At 29.5% G+C, this 21,845-nt stretch overlaps 1 protein-coding gene across 2 annotated transcripts in view; it reads left to right on the top strand.

Moving 5' to 3' along the window:
* Positions 1-1,539: 1,539 nt before the first annotated feature.
* LOC107446184 (BRD4-interacting chromatin-remodeling complex-associated protein) overlaps positions 1,540-21,845 on the top strand; it is a 42,314-nt gene continuing 22,008 nt past the window's right edge. The window contains exons 1-3 of one of the 2 annotated variants that reach the window (XM_071182776.1): positions 1,540-2,199; positions 10,101-10,176; positions 12,211-12,265. In XM_071182776.1, the coding sequence (XP_071038877.1) occupies positions 10,139-10,176; positions 12,211-12,265 (93 nt within the window). In that variant the 5' untranslated portion in view covers positions 1,540-2,199; positions 10,101-10,138. Of the gene's footprint in view, positions 2,200-10,085; positions 10,177-12,210; positions 12,266-21,845 lie in introns of those variants that run through there. The other variant, XM_043045847.2, reaches the window with a different exon arrangement.

The following is a 21,845-nucleotide window of genomic DNA, read 5'->3' on the forward strand; positions in this document are numbered from 1 at the left end:
TGTATATTTTTTACTTAATGTATTCTATTTTCGTTTTACTTACTTTTTTATTTTATTTTGAGTGCTCCTCACACTATTGAACTGATATATTTAGCATTGGCTATACTAATACAATATTAGAAAGCACTCCTTTTTTGCGGATATAGTCGTGTGAGCTGATGCCGAGATCATATCTTTTTATTTTCCGTTTTTTTTTTATAATTTTTTCCTTTTTTTTTTAAACAAAATTTTTTTTCCCAACATTTAAAATAATAATTAATTTCAAAAATTTTTCTTCTTCTCTTTTCATTAATCTTTATTATTTTCCAGGTTTTCTTTAATTTTTATCTTTCATTTGCGAGTTACGAAATTATCCATAGTTATTTTTTGTACCCATATTATATATTTCCTGTAAATTAAATATTTATTGATAGCTTGAAACATCTAAATATATATCACTTTAAGAAATTTTCCAGACTGTGGGAACCTTGATATATAAAGATAAGTAGGAGGGAAAAAAAATTCAAAATGTTCAGATTTATTTTTTAAAAGTAAAAAAAAATATATAATAAATTTGAATGTTCTAAATCTAAGGTTCTCTTAGAAAATCACATTTCACAAAATATTTTGTATTAACCAAATACTTCAATTTAAAAAAAAATTTAATTTAACAATTAAAATAGTCTTAGTTAAAAGGTCTAAAACAAAGGCTAAGGACACTGAAGTCCTTTCTTCCTTTGGACCTTATCACAAACTGCTTTCCTATTGCAGAGAGATTTCCACTAAATTTTAAGAGAGGGAACTGTCTCTTTTTATCTGCGTGAAACAGCAAATTTTACCAGGAAAAGTAGCATTTTCATTAGTAAATGAACGGAGTAAATAACACAATCTCGATTGGGTAATTCTACCGAAGAAAGTCACTAAGGTTAAGGTTAGAAGAAACGGTAGGGGACACAGGGGGGTCGGGTCCACAAATGTATCCTTTTGATGAAAGGGACTACGATATTTTTGTCCGGGGGCTATGACTCATAACACTAGCCTTCTTCTAAAACAAAAAGTGGGTAATTTGCTAGAGGGATGAAAGGAACCGGTCTGCTCTGAGTTTAGTTTCTCTCTATTTTGCTCTATTTCCCGAAGAAAGTACCTGTACATGTTCAGCCTTCACGTTATTCGCTGCCTGCTACTTGGGAATCAAGGCCTAGGCGACCAACGAAAACTTCGACGTTGAATCGCATTGGCGCATGGCCGACCTACAGTTTTTTTTTGTGACGTCATCAATTTGTTCCCACCTTTCGTTTACATCCACTGTACCTCATTCACCTCGTGAAATCCCCCAAAAACATCTATTACCCAAATATACACAAACACATCTCATTTACACCCAAACATTTGACATCTTTGAGACAAAATCACAATTAAATAAAAGGGAAATTATAAAACTATTCTACGGTCATGACGTCACTTGTCGTTGCGGTAAAGCACTCCCTCGATCAGCCAATGAGAACCCCGTTTCCCATTGGCATAGATGACGGGTGAGTGTTTTCTGAATATTATTTTGCTGATATAAATTTCTCTGTAAACACGGTGTACATCTGCTCTGAATCGTTCGAATGATTAAATTTATAGTTTTCATTTACAAATTTGATTACTTTAGGGTCCCACCACGTTTTTCAAGCATCGCGAATTAATTTTTACCATCGCCAATCTTCGCTCCCGCCACTTTATGGCTAACCCTGACTACACTCCAGGTGTAGATGCTGTTGTGCTTATGTTAAATGCGTCTCGATTTATTTTAAAATGCATCAATATCAATAAAATTTTAATACCAGTTGAGAATGCTATTAACATTCAGCTATTTGAGTACTAATCGTTTGCAAATCTTGTAAAGATATCGTCCGTATTGTGCTATTGCCATTATACATTTAAAGAAATGTATTAAACTTCATGCAGAATGTAAAGTGTTTATGGCCGCCATAGATATTGTTGTAAGTCGCAGTTGATTTATGGAGGAGTAAACATTGACTTTTTTGCTGCTTGACGATCGTACATCCCACTCAAGCCAGTTATATTTATAACATCAAAATCGAATAAAAATAAGTATGTGCAATTTAGAATGATTTCTATTTTTAAATAGTGAGTGAAATTCTATTTTTAATATTCATTACGAAATGTATCATGAGTACGACTATGAGCAGATTGTGCACTAATAAAATTTATAGAGTAAATTAATAATCGATGATCGAAATTATATTTAAAAACTTTAATTATAAAATGTTATCCGATTATTTTAATTTTATAACTGAACTGAACAGAGGATTATTAATTGATATGTCGTAACCCTAATCAGATAGTAACCGGGAGATGATAGTAATTTGTTTTCTTTTGTTGAGAATTTTGATTTTGTAATTAATTAGTTATTTACACATTTCCTTTTTATTTTGTTAAAGTTTCTTACACTAATATTTTAAGCAAATAATATTTCAATTCAGTTATCTGTAACTTTTGTATACATTGTCATTTACGTACGAAGATAGTATTGAATAAATTTTATTAGGCTGTCAGATCAGGTCTCTTTTCTAATTTTTTGGAGATACCTAGTTGGTATTCTTCTTTTAATGCAGAGTTAAATTTTTTTCGCTTATATTATGCTAAAATTTCTTAAAACACTTTCAATCACAGATTATTTATCAATGGCAATTTTAATGTAATTTTGTACATTTAAGCCTTTATGACAATACATTTTGCACTAAGTGTTACATTATCATATTTTGAGGATTTTTGTACATTTGATACATTTTCATCTAGTAACTAATGAAAATGGGAAAACATTTAGTTTAAATAAAGATGAATATTTGACCCCATGGTTATACATTCAATTTGTGGGAATGAAATAAATTTCTGATTTTCCAGGAATTAATAGAACCAAGATTACTCATAACAAATCAGTGCATGTTACATTACACCAATCAGTGCAATACTAAGGCAAAATATTGTATATAAGGTAAAATAATAATGAAATATAAGGAAAACTAATAATATAATAAGACAAAATATTTATTTATTGTGCACAATATTTTATTCATATGAGCTATTGATTTTGAATATAAAATATTCTTATTAACACATTGATTTTTGCAGAAATCTGCATGTAGAGTTAGTTAACAAAGTTAGAATTCATAGACCGTTAGCTGGTTTAAAACCACTAAATTAATGCACAGCTGGAAAACAATTTTCAGTGGTTCATGGTGCTAGTGATCAAGCCGAGGGAGGCAAAGGTGTTTTTAAAACGATTTCATCAGAGTTTCTGTAAAATGTGTTTTTCGCTCAAAAATTATAAGAACGTGTTAATATTACAACATTGCGGTATATTTCCGTATCACAATCTGTCGCGCAACTACAATCGCGAAAGTGCCAAATAGATTTTAAACTTGCGGTTTTTTATAAAGAAAAATGTGTAGATGTTTGCCTGTCTGTAGGTACGAGTTATACGTTTCAAGTTGGTCCCTTTTTGTGATGTTTTTTTTTTTATAGTTACCCACGAGCTGCTCGGAAGTTGCCAAGACTTGGCGATTATTCTGCCACCGATCACAATATGAAAATCTCCCCCTACATTGTAGCTAAATAATCTATTAAAATTAAGTGAACATGCCCTCTGAAATAGTTATCATTGTTAATTGTTTTGACACTAATTGTCTACGGTAGTATAATTTATATTCAATCTGTTCTTTAAAACAAAGCCAACCAATGCCAATTTTATTTTAGGACAAAAAAGTAATAGTAAAATTTCAACAAAACAAATCTGAATTAATCATCATATTAAACTAAATTTAATTAAAGGTAATGCGAAAACTTTCTTTACATACAGAAATATATTTCAGATTGAGCGCTATGCATGCGACCATATTGACCCAAAACTCTTAGGTTTTTACCTTATTATATTCTAAATAACCCAGGCTTTGGGAAGATTCTTCAGAATAAGTTCTGAACAATCACTAAACTAAAAAAAACATCACAGACGAGGAACGGCTTGAAAGGTAATAACCGTTAGCCAACCTCTGCATGTTTGTTTTGAAAAATTAAAATCCATTTCACGTCCTCACAATTGTAGTTGCCACAACTGATCACAATGCGAAATATCCCACAGCAATGGTGTAAATATCAGCCCCACGGCGTAGAGGGGGAGGTACGAGATTTAAGGGTGCATGATTCAGACCAGAATTCATGTAGGGGTGCACAACCTGCGGTCATCGTGGTGGCATGGGAGCATAATAAAAACACTATTATAATATTTTTTTGAAGAAAAAAAGACATTTTTAATTGTGTATTTAAGTTTTTAAATGCCCCAAATCTAAATCTTTTTGTAGTGTAAATCTTAGCTTTTTGATAACTTTTTTCAGTGGTTATCATTGCAAATTTCCAAAGTTTTAAAAATCCTGACAATTTTAATGTGACAAAATTATGATATGTGAATTTCTAATTTTAGTATTCACTTTTAAAGCTCTTTGAGTCCATTTTATAGTTATCCTAGTGACTTTTAGATTGCCTTTTTTGAGCTTATTGTCAGATTATCGTTTGTTTCTTAAAATACTGATCTTTTTAAAACTGTATAACGACTCTTGACTTTTGAATTGTGCAAATAGTAATCACCTTTGACATGCTTCATTTCTGTCAGTTTTGTCGTAAATCTGAGCTGTTTTTCTATTGTTTTTTTTGGCACTAAGCATTTCCACATGGTTTTGAAAATACTGATATTTTTTATATGTATTAATATGACACTGGCATCATGAATTTAATGTGTGCTAATTTTATCGTAAATCTAAGAGATTTTTTATAGTCGATCCTTCAGCAGTTGTTGCTAAGCTTTTTTCAGGGTTCAAAAATCACGATACTTTTAATCCGGTATTAAAACTGTCAAATTTCGAATCAGGCAATTTAATTGTTAACTTTGATGGGAGATTTCCGTGTTGTGATCTGTGGCAGAATAATCGCCAAGTCTTGGCGACTTCCGGGCAGTAGCCTGTGAGAATCTAAAAAGCATAGCTCGTAGCCACTGTTGTGATTTACTTAAAATATTCGTTTTGTGACAAGTGCAGTTACTCACTGTGCATCAATACATTTGTGGACATTTTTTTAAATTTATGTTTTAAAAAATGTAAGCATTTATACATAGAAATTTTAATTGTATTATCATATGTATTCAGAAAAGATGTTTACTAAAATATATATTTTCTACAATTATTTTTTAGAATAGGTATTTTTTTTATTTCCTGATACAAATTTTTCATGCTTGTCTGTAATATTGAAAAATATCATTTTTTTGGATTAAAATACTACAGGAAGATTTATATTTACCATTCATAAATTCAAGATTTGGTTTCATCTTCAGACAGTAGATAAACATCAGATTCTTATAATCCATCTACAGATTTACTTTCTGTCAACTGTTAAGGAATTGATTAAAGAGAGTCCATTAATTAAAATAATGGTTATGCAAAAACTGGGAAAAGGAACGATTGTAAGTAGCTCCATGGCAGAATTTTTCCAAGCTATCTGCGACAAAACTCTTGCACTAATATATTTCTGCAAGATTCTTTTAATTATAACAAACATATATGTTACTGATTTAAAATAACAAAAGAGCTGTGCTTGCAAAAACTATATACTTTTTTTAATTGACCATGTAATAATTTTTTATTCTAATATTATGGGTGATATTCTTATATTTTGTTAGGGGGAGGGACGCACACATTATTTCCTCCTTAGCAATTTGAAAATGATCAGCACAGTGAAAAATAATTAAGTCATGATGTCCATAGTAGTGATTGCCGAAAAAAAGCAAAATCAGGCAAATCGTACTACAAGGGGTGATCAAATGAAAAGGTACAAAACGACATAAAAAACGCAACAGTTAAATATTTGCATATTCCGCTGTGGGAGAACGTAGCGAGACATCTCGGGATGCGATTGGAGTCTCTGACTGGGATCGGAACATGCGCGGGTGCCCGCTTGAGCAGGAGAGAGCAGAGGCTCTTATCAAAAGCGGCGTCCAAATGATGCGGCAGTCCGTATGAGGACTGGATGGCGTTCGCGTTGCAAAATTCGCCGATTGAGGAGCAGCGAGGTGTTATCCGATTTCCTCGAGCACGGAAAAACCATTAACTCCGATGTGTACTGTGAGACACTCTGACGCCTACTCAGGTCCATCAAGAACAAAAGACCGGGGCTGTTCAAGGAGGGTGTGGTTCTGCTCAGTGATAACGTGCGTTCACACGTCTCCAGACACACACATGGAACTGGCTAAGTTCAAGTGGGAGACGTTGGACCATCCACCCTACAATCCGGACTAATCGCCCTGTGATTTCCATGTGTTTGGTCCACTGAAGAAACACCTGAAAGGGAAGCTCTTCAACTCGGACGACATACTCAAGGACGCTGTGAAGGACTGGGTCTCGTCAAGACCACAGGAATTCTGGGAATAAGGAATCCTGCGGCTTGTTCATCAGTGGGATCGCTGTGCACAGGCCTACGGAGTATATTTTGAATAAAGTCTACATTTGTACCCACCGTGTCATTTCGTACCTTTTCATTTGATCACCCCTTGTATTTCATTTATTTTAGAGATTGGGTTGTTGTAATAAATAAATCGTTTAAAAAATATCGGATTTAAAAACTATGAAGAAATCAATAGCAATAACTGCCAAAAATTGGATAAAATTTTTGTCTTTAAAAGTAAATACACTTCGAAATACACTTCAATTGCAGGCTTCGAATTTTCCATATCGGGATATTTAAAAACCATGTGAAAATCAGTATCTTCCGAAAAAAAGATTGAAACATTACGTCAATCTACGATACAATCAGCGTAAATTGAGTGTGTCAAAGATCAAAATGAACCCTGAAGGTCATTTGTCTTTGCATCGGAGCGAGACAGTACTTTAAATCAGTGTTCCCCAACCCCCGGTCCGNCTATCTGTCTTAACTGTGGGAGCAACGTTGGCCTGCCTAATATGGTGCCTCTGAAAAAGTGGCCACCATATCTGTCCTTCAGATGCCTGTATGACAGAGGTCAGGGGTGGCGAACCTTTATGCACCAACGTGACATTTTTTCAAATTTTTTTTTTTATGAAGTCATAGAAGTGCCGTCAAATAATTTTGATTTCGTGATTATTGGGAAAATACTATTACTAAATACTATCAGCTCAAAACTCTTTATTCACTATGAAAAAAGAATATATTTTGCAATGTTTCAGTTATATGCGCAATTTAAATTAAAGTAACGTAACTCCTGTTGTTGCAGATTAGATGACAAACAACTTATATTAGGTTGTAAGATGCAACTTATATTAGGTTTAAGCAGGACTGTTAATTTTTTTGCTAGTTATTTATTGTTAGCTTGTTTTTTATGGTTATTGTTTATTTGACATTAATCATTATTTTTTTGTAAATAATTGTTTTTTTTTGTGAATTATAATTTTATTTGTTAATGTGCTTCATAGTGAACTTTGTGATCGATGGCGTGTCACGTGCCATAAATGGCCTGCATGCCATTGCTTCGCCATCCCTGACGTAGGTCATTTCCCAGGTGGGCATTGGGGAAGAAAACATTATCTAGGTTTCCGAATATTTTTGAAATTTAAAAAAAAATTGGCTCAAAATATGGCCTTGAGAAAAGCCATATCTTAGAAACCAAAAAATATAAATATCTACTAAATATTAAATCTTCAGATTCTTAATAAGAAATTATTCCAATTGAGAATTGAATGCGAGAAATTTTTATATGAAGTGAAATTGTTGATGTTTATAAATTTTTTTCCATATTTTTAAGTTCATTATATCTTTTTAATATAATTATTTCTTTAAACTGTAATTTCTTTTAATATAAATATGTCATTTTAAAAACATGCTTCTGAAGTTTTATTGCCGTGGATAGTTCTGTTTTTTTTCTTTAACTGCCGTGCCATGTTTGTATTGCATGAATGACAGCTATTAATATTGAAATGCTAGCCATATTATAAGTGCTGACATTTTAAAAACGAGATTAGGCTTAGTTTTAAAATTATTAAACTATGAAATAGGATTTTATAATGTTGAAATGTACCTACCTACTTATAAAATATTTAAAAAGAGTTTAATTTTAGCGGAGAAACCTTGCAGATATTCACCCAATCTTTGAGTAAGCCAGATCTAGGATAAAACAAATCTTAATGAAAAAAAATCTTTTGGTTTCTTAATTATTTTTTCTTTTTAACAGCGTTTTTATTAAGATAGTATTTTTTTAAGAGAGTTTCTAATGAACTTTATTCTTTTATGATAATTTCTTTCTAAAAATACAGTATTGTTTAAAGGTTAAATTAATATTTTTAACGTTAAATCTATCCTTTAATAATTAAGAATGATTTTTATTTTGGTTTCTATTTACCTTTTTCTTTTTCAAAAAAGAAAGTTTTTATTGACATTTTTGTTATGGTGCGACAATTGAGTCTGTATTAGATTTTAATCTTCACTTTTTACTTGAAAATATGGTCATTGGAAAACTGAAATATTTATGCCTAAAATATTCTTTCAAAGATTAAGATTTATTTTTATTTTTTCTATTTTACTTTTTGATACTTTGATTTGATTGATTTGATTACTTTGATTTTTTTATAAGCTTTTTTATGATAGGTAGTTATGCATTTTATGACAATTCAGGACTGGTACCCTCTGATGACATCAGCTTTGATTGTCATGTTTTTTCCAATTTTTTACTAATTTTTCTTCAATGTCTCATTTATCTTAATGTCTAATTATTTTTAGTATCTCCTAAACATTTTTGTTAAAGTTTTTTCTTCATTTATTATTATTTTTTTTGTTCATTTCATTTATTATTATTTTGATTAATTTCATTATTTAAGTATGTTCAGTTCTGCTGTTCCTTTTTTTCCCCTCCAAGTTTTTCCAGCAATTAAAACTAATAAATATAGTTAGCTCAATATAGCTCACACAAGAACACAGTAATTGTTGTGTTTCCTCTTAATATATAGTGTATGATGTGTACAGGGAAAACACAGGGAATGTTTTTTCCAGGTTTGAGTGGCAGCCTTGTTTTTATCTGCAAAGCATCTACCTGAAAAGGTTCTTAGTTTCAGATTGTTTATAGGAGGCTTTTTTCTATTTCAGAATGGTCACTTTTAAATCTTCTCGTTAGTAGGTTAGTCGTTACTCACTTCAGACCATTGTGTAGGATATTCTGTTAATTTTTTCTGTTAAAAGTGATGGTCTGGTGTAAAGCGTTATTATTTGAAGAAAAGTTAAAAATCATTTTGGAAATTGATCAAGGATTGAGGCAAGTTGATGCTGCTTAAAAAATCTGACAATCAAGGATTGCTAATTTTTCGAAGAAAAGAAAAGTATTTAAAGGTGCTACGATTGACAATACTGGAGTACTGGAACCTATAAATTTAAACTGTTATTGGAAAATGCCCGAATTCTAGATGTTTTAAAAATGTGAAAAGTCAGGGTGGGGAGATTTCCGTATCGTGATCTGTGGCAGAATAATCGCCAAGTCTTGGAAACTTCCCGGCAGTAGCCCGCGAGAAACTAAAAAAAACATCACAGAAAGGGACCAACTCGAATGGTATAACTCGTAGCCACCACCGGGTATTTATTATTTACAAGTGACTATACAGTAGNTGATCTGTGGCAGAATAATCGCCAAGTCTTGGAAACTTCCTGGCATTAGCCCGCGAGAAACTAAAAAAAACATCACAGAAAGGGACCAACTCGAATGGTATAACTCGTAGCCACCCCCGGGCATTTATTATTTACAAGTGACTATATTATAAAAATGTTATGAGTGAATTGTTATTACATGATTGTTTTAATGCTCAATTCAGATTTTGATAACAATTTTTTTTATATAAAACCTGATATTGCAAGCAGTATTATTTAGCACCAGCAAACTTTGCTTCTGATTTTGAAAAATTAAATTGTGCTCTGTTTAACATATATATGATCTGTCATACAATGATTTGTATTTCGAAAGTCTGATTCAATTGCTTTTTTAGATTTTTAAAGGACGATTAATTAGTTTTCATTAATTTTGTAACAAATTAATATTGTGTGTAGTTAATATTGTGTAGTTAATACTCTTGAATATTTCTTAGCATGCAGTTTGGCAATGGACGATGGAGGCCGTTGTCTACTTGACGTGATTAAGTAAGCAATTTTTATTATTTCTTTTTATCTCATTAAATGTCATTATTTCTGTATGAATGTTACATGGTGTTTTTAAAAAGTGCTTAAAGGTGCTTATTTTTGTTTTTTAAAAGCCCTTAAAGGTACTTTTTACTCGGGGTGTTTTTTAAAAAGTGCTTAATTTTCCCTTTTTGAAAATGAGATATTTCCTTTACCATGTCGATTTTCACCAAGTGTTTTCACATTGTTCTATTCAATATGTTCACAATTTATTCAACCACAATCCATTTTGATGTACTGCTGCTCCATAGCGTATGAAGGCACCAATCATTTTACATGTTTGATTAAATACTAGCAAAACTGCGTGTGCGTCTACTGATTTGGGTTCGGTGAGATTACTGAACTCTCATGTGCCACTCTGCTCCATTTTGTAAGATATTCTCAATTTCAGGCTTCGTTTTCCACCCTCTGATATTGAACCGAAAAATGTTTCGATACTTTTATGTTGATTAATATAATTAAGAAAAGAGTTCTTTGTCAGAAACTAGTTATTTTATCATGATCATGTAAAGTCTTCGAAAATTATTTTGCATTTTATTAATGTATATAGTGCTTAAAAATATTTTTGAGTTCTTAAAAAGTGCTTATTTTTTGTGGAATTGATTTGGCTACGCACCCTGTGTTAAATATTACATTTGCATATCTTTTTTCAGTACCGTGATAAAAAGAAAATATCACTCTGAACAACTTGGCTAAACTTTTATGTATTAAAAACAGGGTTGGCAATTTTTTGACACGTGACGGTTTTTACCGGTTTATACCATGGTTTTTACCGTCATGTCAAAAAACCCTCTGTCAAAAACGTCGAAAACTGTCAAAAACCCATAGTTTTGGTAAAACTGTATTTTTGAGTTTAACTGCTTATAATTTAAAATTAATTCATTTTTGGGCAATAAAATTAGAAAAAAAGTTGTTAAAAGATATTTAAGAACAGATTCTTGCATTTTCCCAACATGATTATATCAAAAACATACTATTTGAAGTAAATATTAGGATACTAAGCAAAATTTTCAACATTTCCAAGCATAATTTTGTTTGGCATATTACATTACTGAAGAATGTCAAGTCATTCTTGGCTTAGAGTTTGTTAGTAGTTACAAGCTTTGAAAGTTTNTAGTTTACAATTAAAAGTAAAGTACCACTATTTTCAATAAGTATATTACAATATTTCTATATGAATGTATATCCTTCTATAAGAATACATGTTTATAGTTGCAAAATAAATAGCAATCATTTACAACATTTATTTAACAAGGCAATTATGTGAAAATAATATATTGCCTGCTATATGCCATAAATTAAAGAGATCAGTAGGTTTTTGACGGTTTTTACCGGTAAAAACACGGTTTTAACCACTGTCATGTCAAAAACCAGTTTTTGACGGCAAAACCCCAACCCTGACCTTTCTTACCTGTTTGAAAAGTTGACTTCAAGTATGCTAATTTATTTATTAAGTTATGGAACATGACACATAAACATCTTTTCTCAGAATACTCAAACTTTCAGCAGATTAGATTCGAGTAGTTAAAAGTTTGGACCCTTGATTGTTAATTTCACTTTTTGGTTTTATATCCTAAACTTAGCATGAAATTCAAAAAATTAATACACCCACTTGTGAAACTCATTTACTCGAAAATAGTTTCATGGAAAAAAAAAATTTTTCCTTAATTATTTATTATTTTATTTAATACATAAAAAATTTTACAGTGCATATTATAAAATTTTTTACATAATGTTAAACTATTTGATTTTAAATGACAAAGTATAAGATATGAATGAAATCGTTTGCAAAAACTCGGAAATTATTGGATTAATTTTGTTCCAATAATTATTTTAAATATAAAATTTTAAACCTTTTAATTAAAAAATTTAATGTACAATTGTTTTAAAGTTTCAAAGGTTATTTTTTTTACATATTTGATTTTTAGTATTGGTTAAGATTTAATCGTATAAATAAAAATGTGAATCAAACAGTAATTTTTTAAAATTTTTTAGTGATCCTAAATTGCTACAATCATTTTTGGAGAGTGGCAGTGATGATAATTCCAAAGTAAGTATACTTGAGAAGAAAATTTTTAATTCTTTTTGGTTTCCTAACAAAAATTGTTCTTTTAGTTACCTTTTATCTTGGCTATCTTTATTTATTCTACTGAAAATTTGTTTTGTCAACAGTATATGAAAACGGCAGAAATGTGTATGCATACTTTTAAAATCATCTGAATCTGTCAGTACTCAAATGTCTTCCATTTCTATTTCATTTATAAATTTTCAATTTGCACAAAATAACATTCTTTAACATCTTTGGTCAAGTTCTATCTGTCGTGTATGCCCTCTGTGTTTAAGTGTCCAAAATAAACTTCTTCATTTTTCTTCTTAACTCAAATAGTTGAAATGTCCTGCACAAATATTCCTTATTTATTTATTTATTTGTATTTAACCAATTAGTGTTGTAACTAACCCATATTTTCAGTTTCTGATATTTTAAAAATATTGTGAGGGTAAGTTAGTAATGGGAAGGGGGGATATTTTGAATTAACATAATTGTTTCTTTTGGCTGCATGATGGAAGAATATAAGTTATTTTTAATTCAATGTTTATCAATTATCCATTAATTTTATTGTGATAAATATTGTTTAATTTATGATATGAAGTAATTCTTAATTTTGCTTGTTTTGCATGCTGTTAATTTTTTACTTTTTTCTTTGAAAAAAACAAACACCCTTTTTGTTTTTGGATTTAAAAAAAAAAAGATTGTTTTGAGCATTTTCTACTGAACTTCAACAGATGTTTTTAAGCTCCACATATATCTAATTTTTTTATTTTGTGTTTCATTTTCAGATGTAAATATTGAATAAAAAATTTCGCCCAGTTTGCCCCTCCATGAAGTTCTGAAAGGTCTCCATGTAAAATATATATATATCTATATATATAAACAAAAACAAAAATTAGCCCTTGTTTTTGGGTTTTTATTTTTTATTTAGTTTTTTTAGTTTCAAGATTTTCTTTGAGTGTTAATGAATATGCTGAGTACTGAACCTTATTTAGACTTTAACCAGCTGGATTTTCTTTTAGAGGTAAGAAACTCCTCCTAAAGTATTGATTTAAACCTTGTTTTATTATTTAAAAATAGCTGGTTAAAAATCAATTTCATAGTTAGGCATTTATATTTGTTTATATTGCACACTTTAATTTAAAGAGTGCAAATTATTTAATAGACTATTTGGCTCTTTGCCATTTTTTTTTCTTCATATAACCTACAAAAAAATTCTTCAGCAATAATTTTAATCTGTTATTCAAGTCATAATAAAATTTAATCATTTTTTTTAAAATCATCCCTCATAATTCGTCATATATTTTTAAGCATGCATCCTTTTTTTCATCCATCATTAAGAATTATATCATTATTTAAGTTAGTGTTAAGAGGCTTCCCTGGTGACCAAATTTTTTTGATTGATATTTAATCTAATCTGCAGTGTCCTTTAAAACTTATAAAATACTAATTCATTGCTAAGTTAGACCTCTTTGAGAGAAATAAAAGGGGCATTGTACTAGGATATCTTCAAATATTTTGCAGCAAAATTATACTGACACATTTCTGCAATCAGTATTTTCAAAAAAGATAGTTTAATGTTATTTGTTTGCTTGTTTTTAGATTTCAGAAAAATTTTTTGATTTTAAGTACTGCTATTACGAACTCTAACGGAAATAAAAATAAGTTTCTGAAAATGACAAGTATACAATATTAAATTACTTGTCCTAAGTAAGAAACAATATAAAAGTTCTCCAAATCTAATAAAGTGACACCATAAATTCTCATCCTTTTAAAAATCTCATCCTTGATTAGCATTTTTAAAAAGTGCATAAAGGAGCTTATTTTTGTTTTTTAAGAGCACTTAATGGTGCTTTTTTTTCATTGGGTGTTTTTAAAAAGTGCTTAATGTTCCTTTTTCGAAAATGAGATATTTTTTACTTTTTAGATTTTGATCATGTTTTATGCGAAAGCATGGTTTTCACATTGTTCTCTTCAACGTTTCCACAATTCATTCAACCACAATCCAATTCGACTTAACGCCGGTTCATAGCGTATGAAAGCGCCAATCATTTTACATGTTTGTTGTTAAACTTGAGAATTCGCATGTGCGTCTTCTGAGCTGGGTTCGGTGAAATTATTGCACTCTCATCTGGAACTCTGCTGCATTTTGCAAGATATTCTCCGTTTCAAGCTTCATTTTCCATCCAATCTCTGAAAATGAACCTATAAATCTTACGATCTTTTTTTAATAGCTAATATAATCAAGAAAAGAGTTCTTTGTCAGAAACTAGTTATTTTTATCATGATCGTGTAAAGTACATACTGCTAACGTACATAGCCATTTAAAAAATTTTTGAGTGCTTAAAAAGTACTTATATACTTAAAAGTGCTTATTTTTTGCTGAAAGATTTGGCCCTGTTTAAAGGTATTATGCTGTTGAATAATTTCCATGATCAAAAAGAATGTTGGAAACAAAAGACTTTGAGAAAATAATCTGCCACTATCTTTGATTCTCAGATTTATTCTTTGATTTTCATGTTTTAGATGAGATTTTATTCTGAGCACCTGTAGAAAAAAAAAAAGAAAATTTAGTCAGTGATACACAGACAAGGTTGCCACTCCACTGGGAGAGCAGGAAATTTAAAAATTAGCAGGGAATTTTGAGTTTTTCTTTACTAACTGGGGAAATACAGGGAATTTTGTTTTTTTACTTTCGTCTTTTAAAAAATGGTGACCACTCAAAGCGTAATCTTCGGGATATTTAAGGATTCAGCTATACTTAGCTATTTCCTTTACAATAGCATTATTTAAGTATGCTCAACTGTTCCTTTTTTCCACTTAAGTTTTTCCAGCAATTAAAACTGGTACAGGGTTGCCATTCCACAGGGAAAATCTGGAAAATACAGGGAATTTAAAAATCACCTGAAATAACAGGGAATTTTTTTTTTTTATTTTTTTTTTTTTTTTTTTTTTTTTTTTTTTTTTTTTTTTATTATTTAGAAACTGGGAAAATGCAGTGAATTTTGTTTCTTATTTTCGTCTTTCAAGAAATGGTAACCACTCAAAGTGCAATCTGTGCAATATTTAAGGATGATATTTCAGCTATATTTATCTAGTTCATTCACTATAGCATTATTTGTTTTAAGTATGTTCAGCTATTTCTTTTTTCCTTAAGATTTTTCGGCAATTATAACTAGTATAGTTAGCCCACAATAGCTCATGCAAGAGCACAGTGATTGTGTTTTTCCTCTATTTTGTATAATATGTACAGGGAAAACAGGGACTTGTTTTTCCAGATTTAAATGACAACCCTGCTATAAAAATGCTGATTGTAGAATTGTATTGGTATAGAAAATTCCGTTGCAAATTTTAAATACTGCACATTATTTTTCTCAGTTTCTGATTGGGTCACTTTCTTGTTATATTGGGTCACTTATTTTACATGCTTCAATAGATACTGCTGAAAAGAGTAAATAACAATATATCTGTGAAAGTTAAATATCAATGATTCAAAATTATTTACCTTTCATCCCCAACTTTCTACACATTGAATAGTAAATTTTTATTTGAAAGGTTGAAGCCTCTTATTACATGCATTAGTGTTTAAAAAAAATTTTTTTTCTATGTATTTCATGATAAATATGTTTAGAGATTCATGCATGAAAGTATTTTTTTATTTATATTGCCTGTGCTTTTTATTTTCATTTTTTATTTATGATTTGTTTGCTATTTATGTCATTGTTTATGCTTATGTCAATGCCAACTCTTCCATTGGAAGAATAATCATCATGTGTTTAATTTCTTATATAATTTCTATCATTCATTATTTAATTTCTTACATTATTCATTATTTAATTTCTTACATATATTTCTCAGAAGCATTGTAGGGTGATAATAAATAGTTTTAAAGGCCAAATAATTAAAAAAAAACCCTCCCTACTCTGTAATAACTAAATAAAGAGGGGCAAAATAGTCACTTGTAAATGTTAAGCTAAGTCAATGCTTGTCTTTTTTTGTGATAGTTTTAAGCTGGTAAACTTGGACAAACTTTATGGAAGATGAGTTATGTGTTATATAAATTAAATATAAACAAAGTATTTTATTGCTTAGAAAAAATAAGCCTATTACGGAATGAATTTAAAAACTATTTTATACGAATAGGCTATTGGTTGCAAAATATTATTTACATTTTTGTGCAAAAATAAAAAATAATTTTTTATTTTATGTATAAATTACCATTAATGTGTAGTACTTCTAGTTTATATTATACATGTTTAACCTCTAAAAGGGCAAATACACTGGCGACGGACAGTGTCACAATCTTCACTTGTGTTGCATATTTCAAGGATGGTAGAAGTAATTCATTAAAACATTGTGCGTAGGTTTTTAAAAAGTGCTTAAAGGTGCTTATTTTTGATTTTCGTTTTTTAAAAGCCCTTAAAGGTGCTTTTTTCATTGGGTGTTTTTAAAAAGTGCTAATTTTCCTTTTTCAAAAATGAGATTTTTGTTCGTTACCATGTCGATTTATGCCACATATTATGCAAAAGCGTGTTTTTCACATTGATCTATTCAACATTTTAACTATTCGTTTCGGAGTACCGTAGGTCCATAGCGTATGAAAGCCCTAATAATTTTACATGTTTGATGAAATACTCGCAAGTCCATTAGTGCATATACAGGGGTCTGTCCAAGCCAAATTTACTTCCGTTTAGCGGTACCTTCACAAATTCAACTTTAGGAAACACAAAAAACTTTTTCTTAAAATTTTATTTTTGTGTCTCGTAAGAAACGATAAATCCATATTTTTGTGTTGATTTTTTTTAAAATATAATTTTTAATTTTCACAAATTACGTCTAAATTTTCACAAAATAGGTACCTCTGAGAAAAACCTTGACAGACCCCTAATATATACCGAGCTAGGTTCAGTGAGATTATTGTACTCTCATGTGCAACACATTGCTGCATTTTGCAAGATATTCTCAATTTCAGACTTCATTTTTCAACCTCTGATATGAAACCAAAAAATCTCTTGATCATTTTATGGTGGCTAATATAATCAAGAAAAAGAGTTCTTTGTCAGAAACTAGTTATTTTATCATGATCATGTAAAGTCTTTGAAAATTATTTTGCATTTTGTTAATGTATATAGTGCTTAAAAATATTTTTTGAGTGCTTAAAAAGTACTTAAAAGGTGCTTATTTTTTGTTGAAAGATTTGGCTACACACCCTGATTAAACCATCAATCGTATGCCATTATATTTGATGAACCTATCACACAATAAAGATAGTGTGAATGTGTTTAATAAAATTTTTTTATCTCATCTAATGAAACAAAAAAAATTAATTTAATGAATCAAAAAAAAGTTCAAAAGTACATTACTGGTATGATCAGGGCTGATTGTGCTCCGGAAAGATCCGGATTTCCGAATTTTTCGCTAACAGTGATCCGGAGGTTGAAGGTCCAGACGTTTAAAAAAATCATTGATCACAGAAGTTTCCGGAAATCAAATTTTCAAAGGTGGAACTTAAAAACACAGTTTATTTTATTTATTTGTAAGGGAGAGCCAGAGAGATACTTTATAATCTTATAATCATGATTAATATTCATTTTTTATCAGTAAATAGTTGTTATAATCATTAACTCAAGAAAAAAATACATATTTGTAAATATTAATTACTTCTCCAGGTCATCATAGGTATGTGTAAAATTGTAAATATATTTTAAGTAAATTAAGAAATATTGAGAAAAAGGAAAAATAAACTTGTTTAAATTTTTTTCCATTTAAACTTTTTTTTTTAACTCAAGAAATTTTCCGGAATTTTGGCTTGGGCTCACAATTACCCCTGTATGATGGAACTGCCAGTCAATTCAAAAATTGATTTGTATTTGCAAATTTAGCTTATCTGAAAAAAGTATTCAACAATTGATGCTGACTGGTCATTCTTTGAAACAGCTCATGAGAAGGACGCTCTTGATGGACTGGGCGGCATTCTAAAAAATGTAGTTTTGTGAGCTTTATTGCGAGATAGAGTAGTTGTCATTAATGCAAAATCTTATTATTTTTTTTTTTTTGAAGTGGCTTGTAAAATTTCAGATGGAAATATAAAAATAATGTTCATAAGCAAAGACAGTGTCGAACATGAGGCATTGATGTTGAAAGAACATTGTAGTCTGCAAATCAATCCCACATACAAGATTATTACGTTTCATCTTTCCTATAACACTTATTTCAGTTGAATTTTCCTTTCTCAAGTCCCCAAATCATGCACTTAGTTGTATTATTTACTAAACTGCCTTCAAAACTTGCCGTAGCTTCAGAACAACAAGCTTTAGCATCAGCTGCAGTTTTAGAACAAGGCCAGTGGGTAGCTGTACTGTTTGATAACTATAGGTGGCCTGGCCAAATAATTTCTAAAATCAAGACAGATATGACATTTTAACACCATTTCAAATTGTAACTGTAAACAAGCTTAAATATTTGGAAACATGATCCAAACTTTGGCCACATGATCATTTCATGTGGTTTTATTCATACAATTCAGAACTTGCTTTAAAGATAAATAATATAAATTGTAATGTATTTCTTTACACATCTTTTGCCAGGTATCTTAAAGTAATTAAGAGTAATTAATTTTATTATAAAATCTAAGTTTAAAAATTTAAAATATTAAAAAGATAAATAATTAAACGATCATAATTTAATCTATTTTATTTAATAAACGAAGTCTGTAATGTTCTAATGATATATGACCATCTAAGAAGGTTATTTGTAATGAGAAATTTTCTGCAGCGTCCTGGCCGCAGCATACACATTATTTTTAATTTGGTAATTTTTCATGAAAATAATTTTATCTCTTAAAGAGTCTAGTGATTTTTTTTATACAAATAAATAATTACTGAAATCTTACCTATAAAAAGGTTTTAATTTATTTTATAAAATTCAGAGATTTTGGTAAACGTAGAAAAACGCTCTAAAAACCATATTTTTCAGCGTCATGTCTGCAGCACTCAAATTTTTATTTTAAAGGTGTTAAAAATCATATTACTTTTTAAATATGCATTGGGTCAAAGAAAGACATGTCTCCTGATTTTATAATACAAAAAAAGTCACCCAACTCAATTTTTTATTTAATTGTGAGTAATCAAAGTTAATAAATTTCATGTCTGCAACATGCACAATACTGTGAAATCGCCCATTATGCAAGGGGTAAGCTCTCTTCTAATAATTTGTTTGCATTTTGATTTTTTTTTCATCAATTGAAATTTCATGGTTTACTCTAAGTTTGCCTGAACTCATTTTTTCTTTCTTTTATATTATAAATTGATAATGGAGGTGAAAGAAAATTTGCGACGAACAGTTTCTTCTATGCTATGGCGTCCTCTTGAAGGCCTTTTGTGTTTAAATGTCTAAAAGTGTTCCCTCCTTCTACCCTTTTATGTAAATCGATGATTTAAGAGTTAATTAAACGTTTTTTAAAACTAAGTTTTATTAGCAGTGTAAGATGTTATTGAATTACTCTGATTGTCTTTTTTATTGTAATTTTTGAATAGAATTAAAACTTTATATGATCTGTGCATTAGAAAATTGAGAATCTTAACATTGCAATCAAAGTAGAATAAATCATCAAATGTCTTTTATTAATCAAATGTTTTTTGCCAAGTTTTTAATCTGTATTGTTATATTTTTCTTACATAATTCGTTTTTAAGTTAGAAGAAAAACAAAATGAAATTTTAGCAATTAATAATTATGATTTGTACACTCAATGAACTTAAATTGATTGAAAATTCTACAGTTAATTTGAAACAGAATTTGAAAATTGACACCAATTGTCAATTTTCAAATTCAGATTATCTAAAAAAGTAAAATTTCTTAAAGTAAAAGAGAAATGAATTGTTCTGTGAAATAAAAAGTATTTCATGTGTATTTTCTTAAAATTGAGAGATCTGATTGAATATGCCTAACTAATTTGAATTTTGCTTTTAAGAAAATACTCAAGAGTTTTATTATCACAGCTGTTAAAAACATGGGTTTTCTAGAATATTTTGTGGTCTACAGTGTAGTTTTTAATGTATTTTTAGAATATATTTTTTAGGCATATAGAATTTATTTTTCAGCATGCTAAATACGAATAATTTCAACACTTAATTTTTTACTAAGATTATACAAATTATATTCATGTAAAATCAAACCAAGGACTAATATGATTATTTTTAATACATAATTACTAAAATTATAAAAATAAATACAGTTATCAAATAATATCTTGATTATTCGAAATTCATTAAAACTGCGAATACATCAATGAAATTTTTTTTTAAATAAATAGAGTTTATAATAGTAAATATAGTTTTTAATTTTTTAGCATTTTATTTAGTTTGAGAGAGCAGTACAAAGTTGAGGCGTTTTAAAAAATATGATATTTTTTATTGAGGAATCAACTTATCTTATTTCCTTTTAATTATAATTTTCTTCATCAAATAAAATTTGATTTGCTTGTCGTTAAATTTCATTCAGGTGTGTTAAATTTTTCTTTGTAAAACTCCATTCAATTTTTTTTAAAGAATATTTTTTTTTTTTTTTGAATAAAATTATATTAGGTGGTTAGCAACCTGAATTTAACCAAGAAGTAACTGATTGGTGAAATTGTACTATCAATTTTTAGTACACAAATACTTGGAATCTAAAATAATGTTTTATGAAAATTTTTTTATGTTTCTCTGATATTCGAGAATAAAAATACTTTCTGATTAAAAAATATTCTGAAAGGATTACTGAATTCTTTGAACTAGATAATAGACTTTTGTAGGTGCATTTAAGATTTCACGATAGTAGAATTTTGTTGTGTACCGCTGTGGACTGTTTGTAAAGACGTGGTTCCTAGTAGAACACCAAAGTCAAGTATCAATAGCTGCTTTCAGTAAGTGGGTGGGTGACCACTTTAATCAGTCTGCTTAGGGACCGAGATTGTGCGGTATTGGTCCTAGTTAAAGTGTTCTACCATAAAGGGAGTGACCACAGTCGTCAGGCTACTAAAGCAGGGGTGCCATCTCCTCTGCAGAGGATCAAAATTGTGATGGCATGTCTTCAGATCATCCTCAGGGAGGTTTCCCAGACCCTCACCAATATCCCATTGTGCAGCTCTAGTGCGATGTAAATAAAGTTCTTAATTACCCTACCTAGAATTTGTTTGCTGTTCTTTTAGTTAACATGATTTTGCAAGATATTAAAATTTACAGTATTTGATAATTTCTCTATATCCAAGATGGTAGAGTTTTCTTGACTTGATTTACTTTTATGAAGTATTAAAGAGATTTAATAAATAAAATACCAATTTAAGCAACAAACAATCAGATTTGCCTTGGATGTGTTGGATGCCCATTTTTTATTGCTGTGCTTAATTGTTACTTTAATTAATTTGTTTAAATTAACTTTTCTTGGTTGTTTCCTCTCATTTTATTTTGTCCAATTTATCATCAATTTATATTTACCTTTACGTTGAATGCTATGGCCAAATAAATTTTTAGTTGTATTTACATACTTGGCCTTAGTTATATTTATATACTTAAAAATATGTACTTGGGTTATATATTTTAA

This window comes from Parasteatoda tepidariorum, chromosome 6, assembly GCF_043381705.1.
Source record: "Parasteatoda tepidariorum isolate YZ-2023 chromosome 6, CAS_Ptep_4.0, whole genome shotgun sequence".
NCBI classification, from domain to species: Eukaryota; Metazoa; Arthropoda; class Arachnida; order Araneae; family Theridiidae; genus Parasteatoda; species Parasteatoda tepidariorum.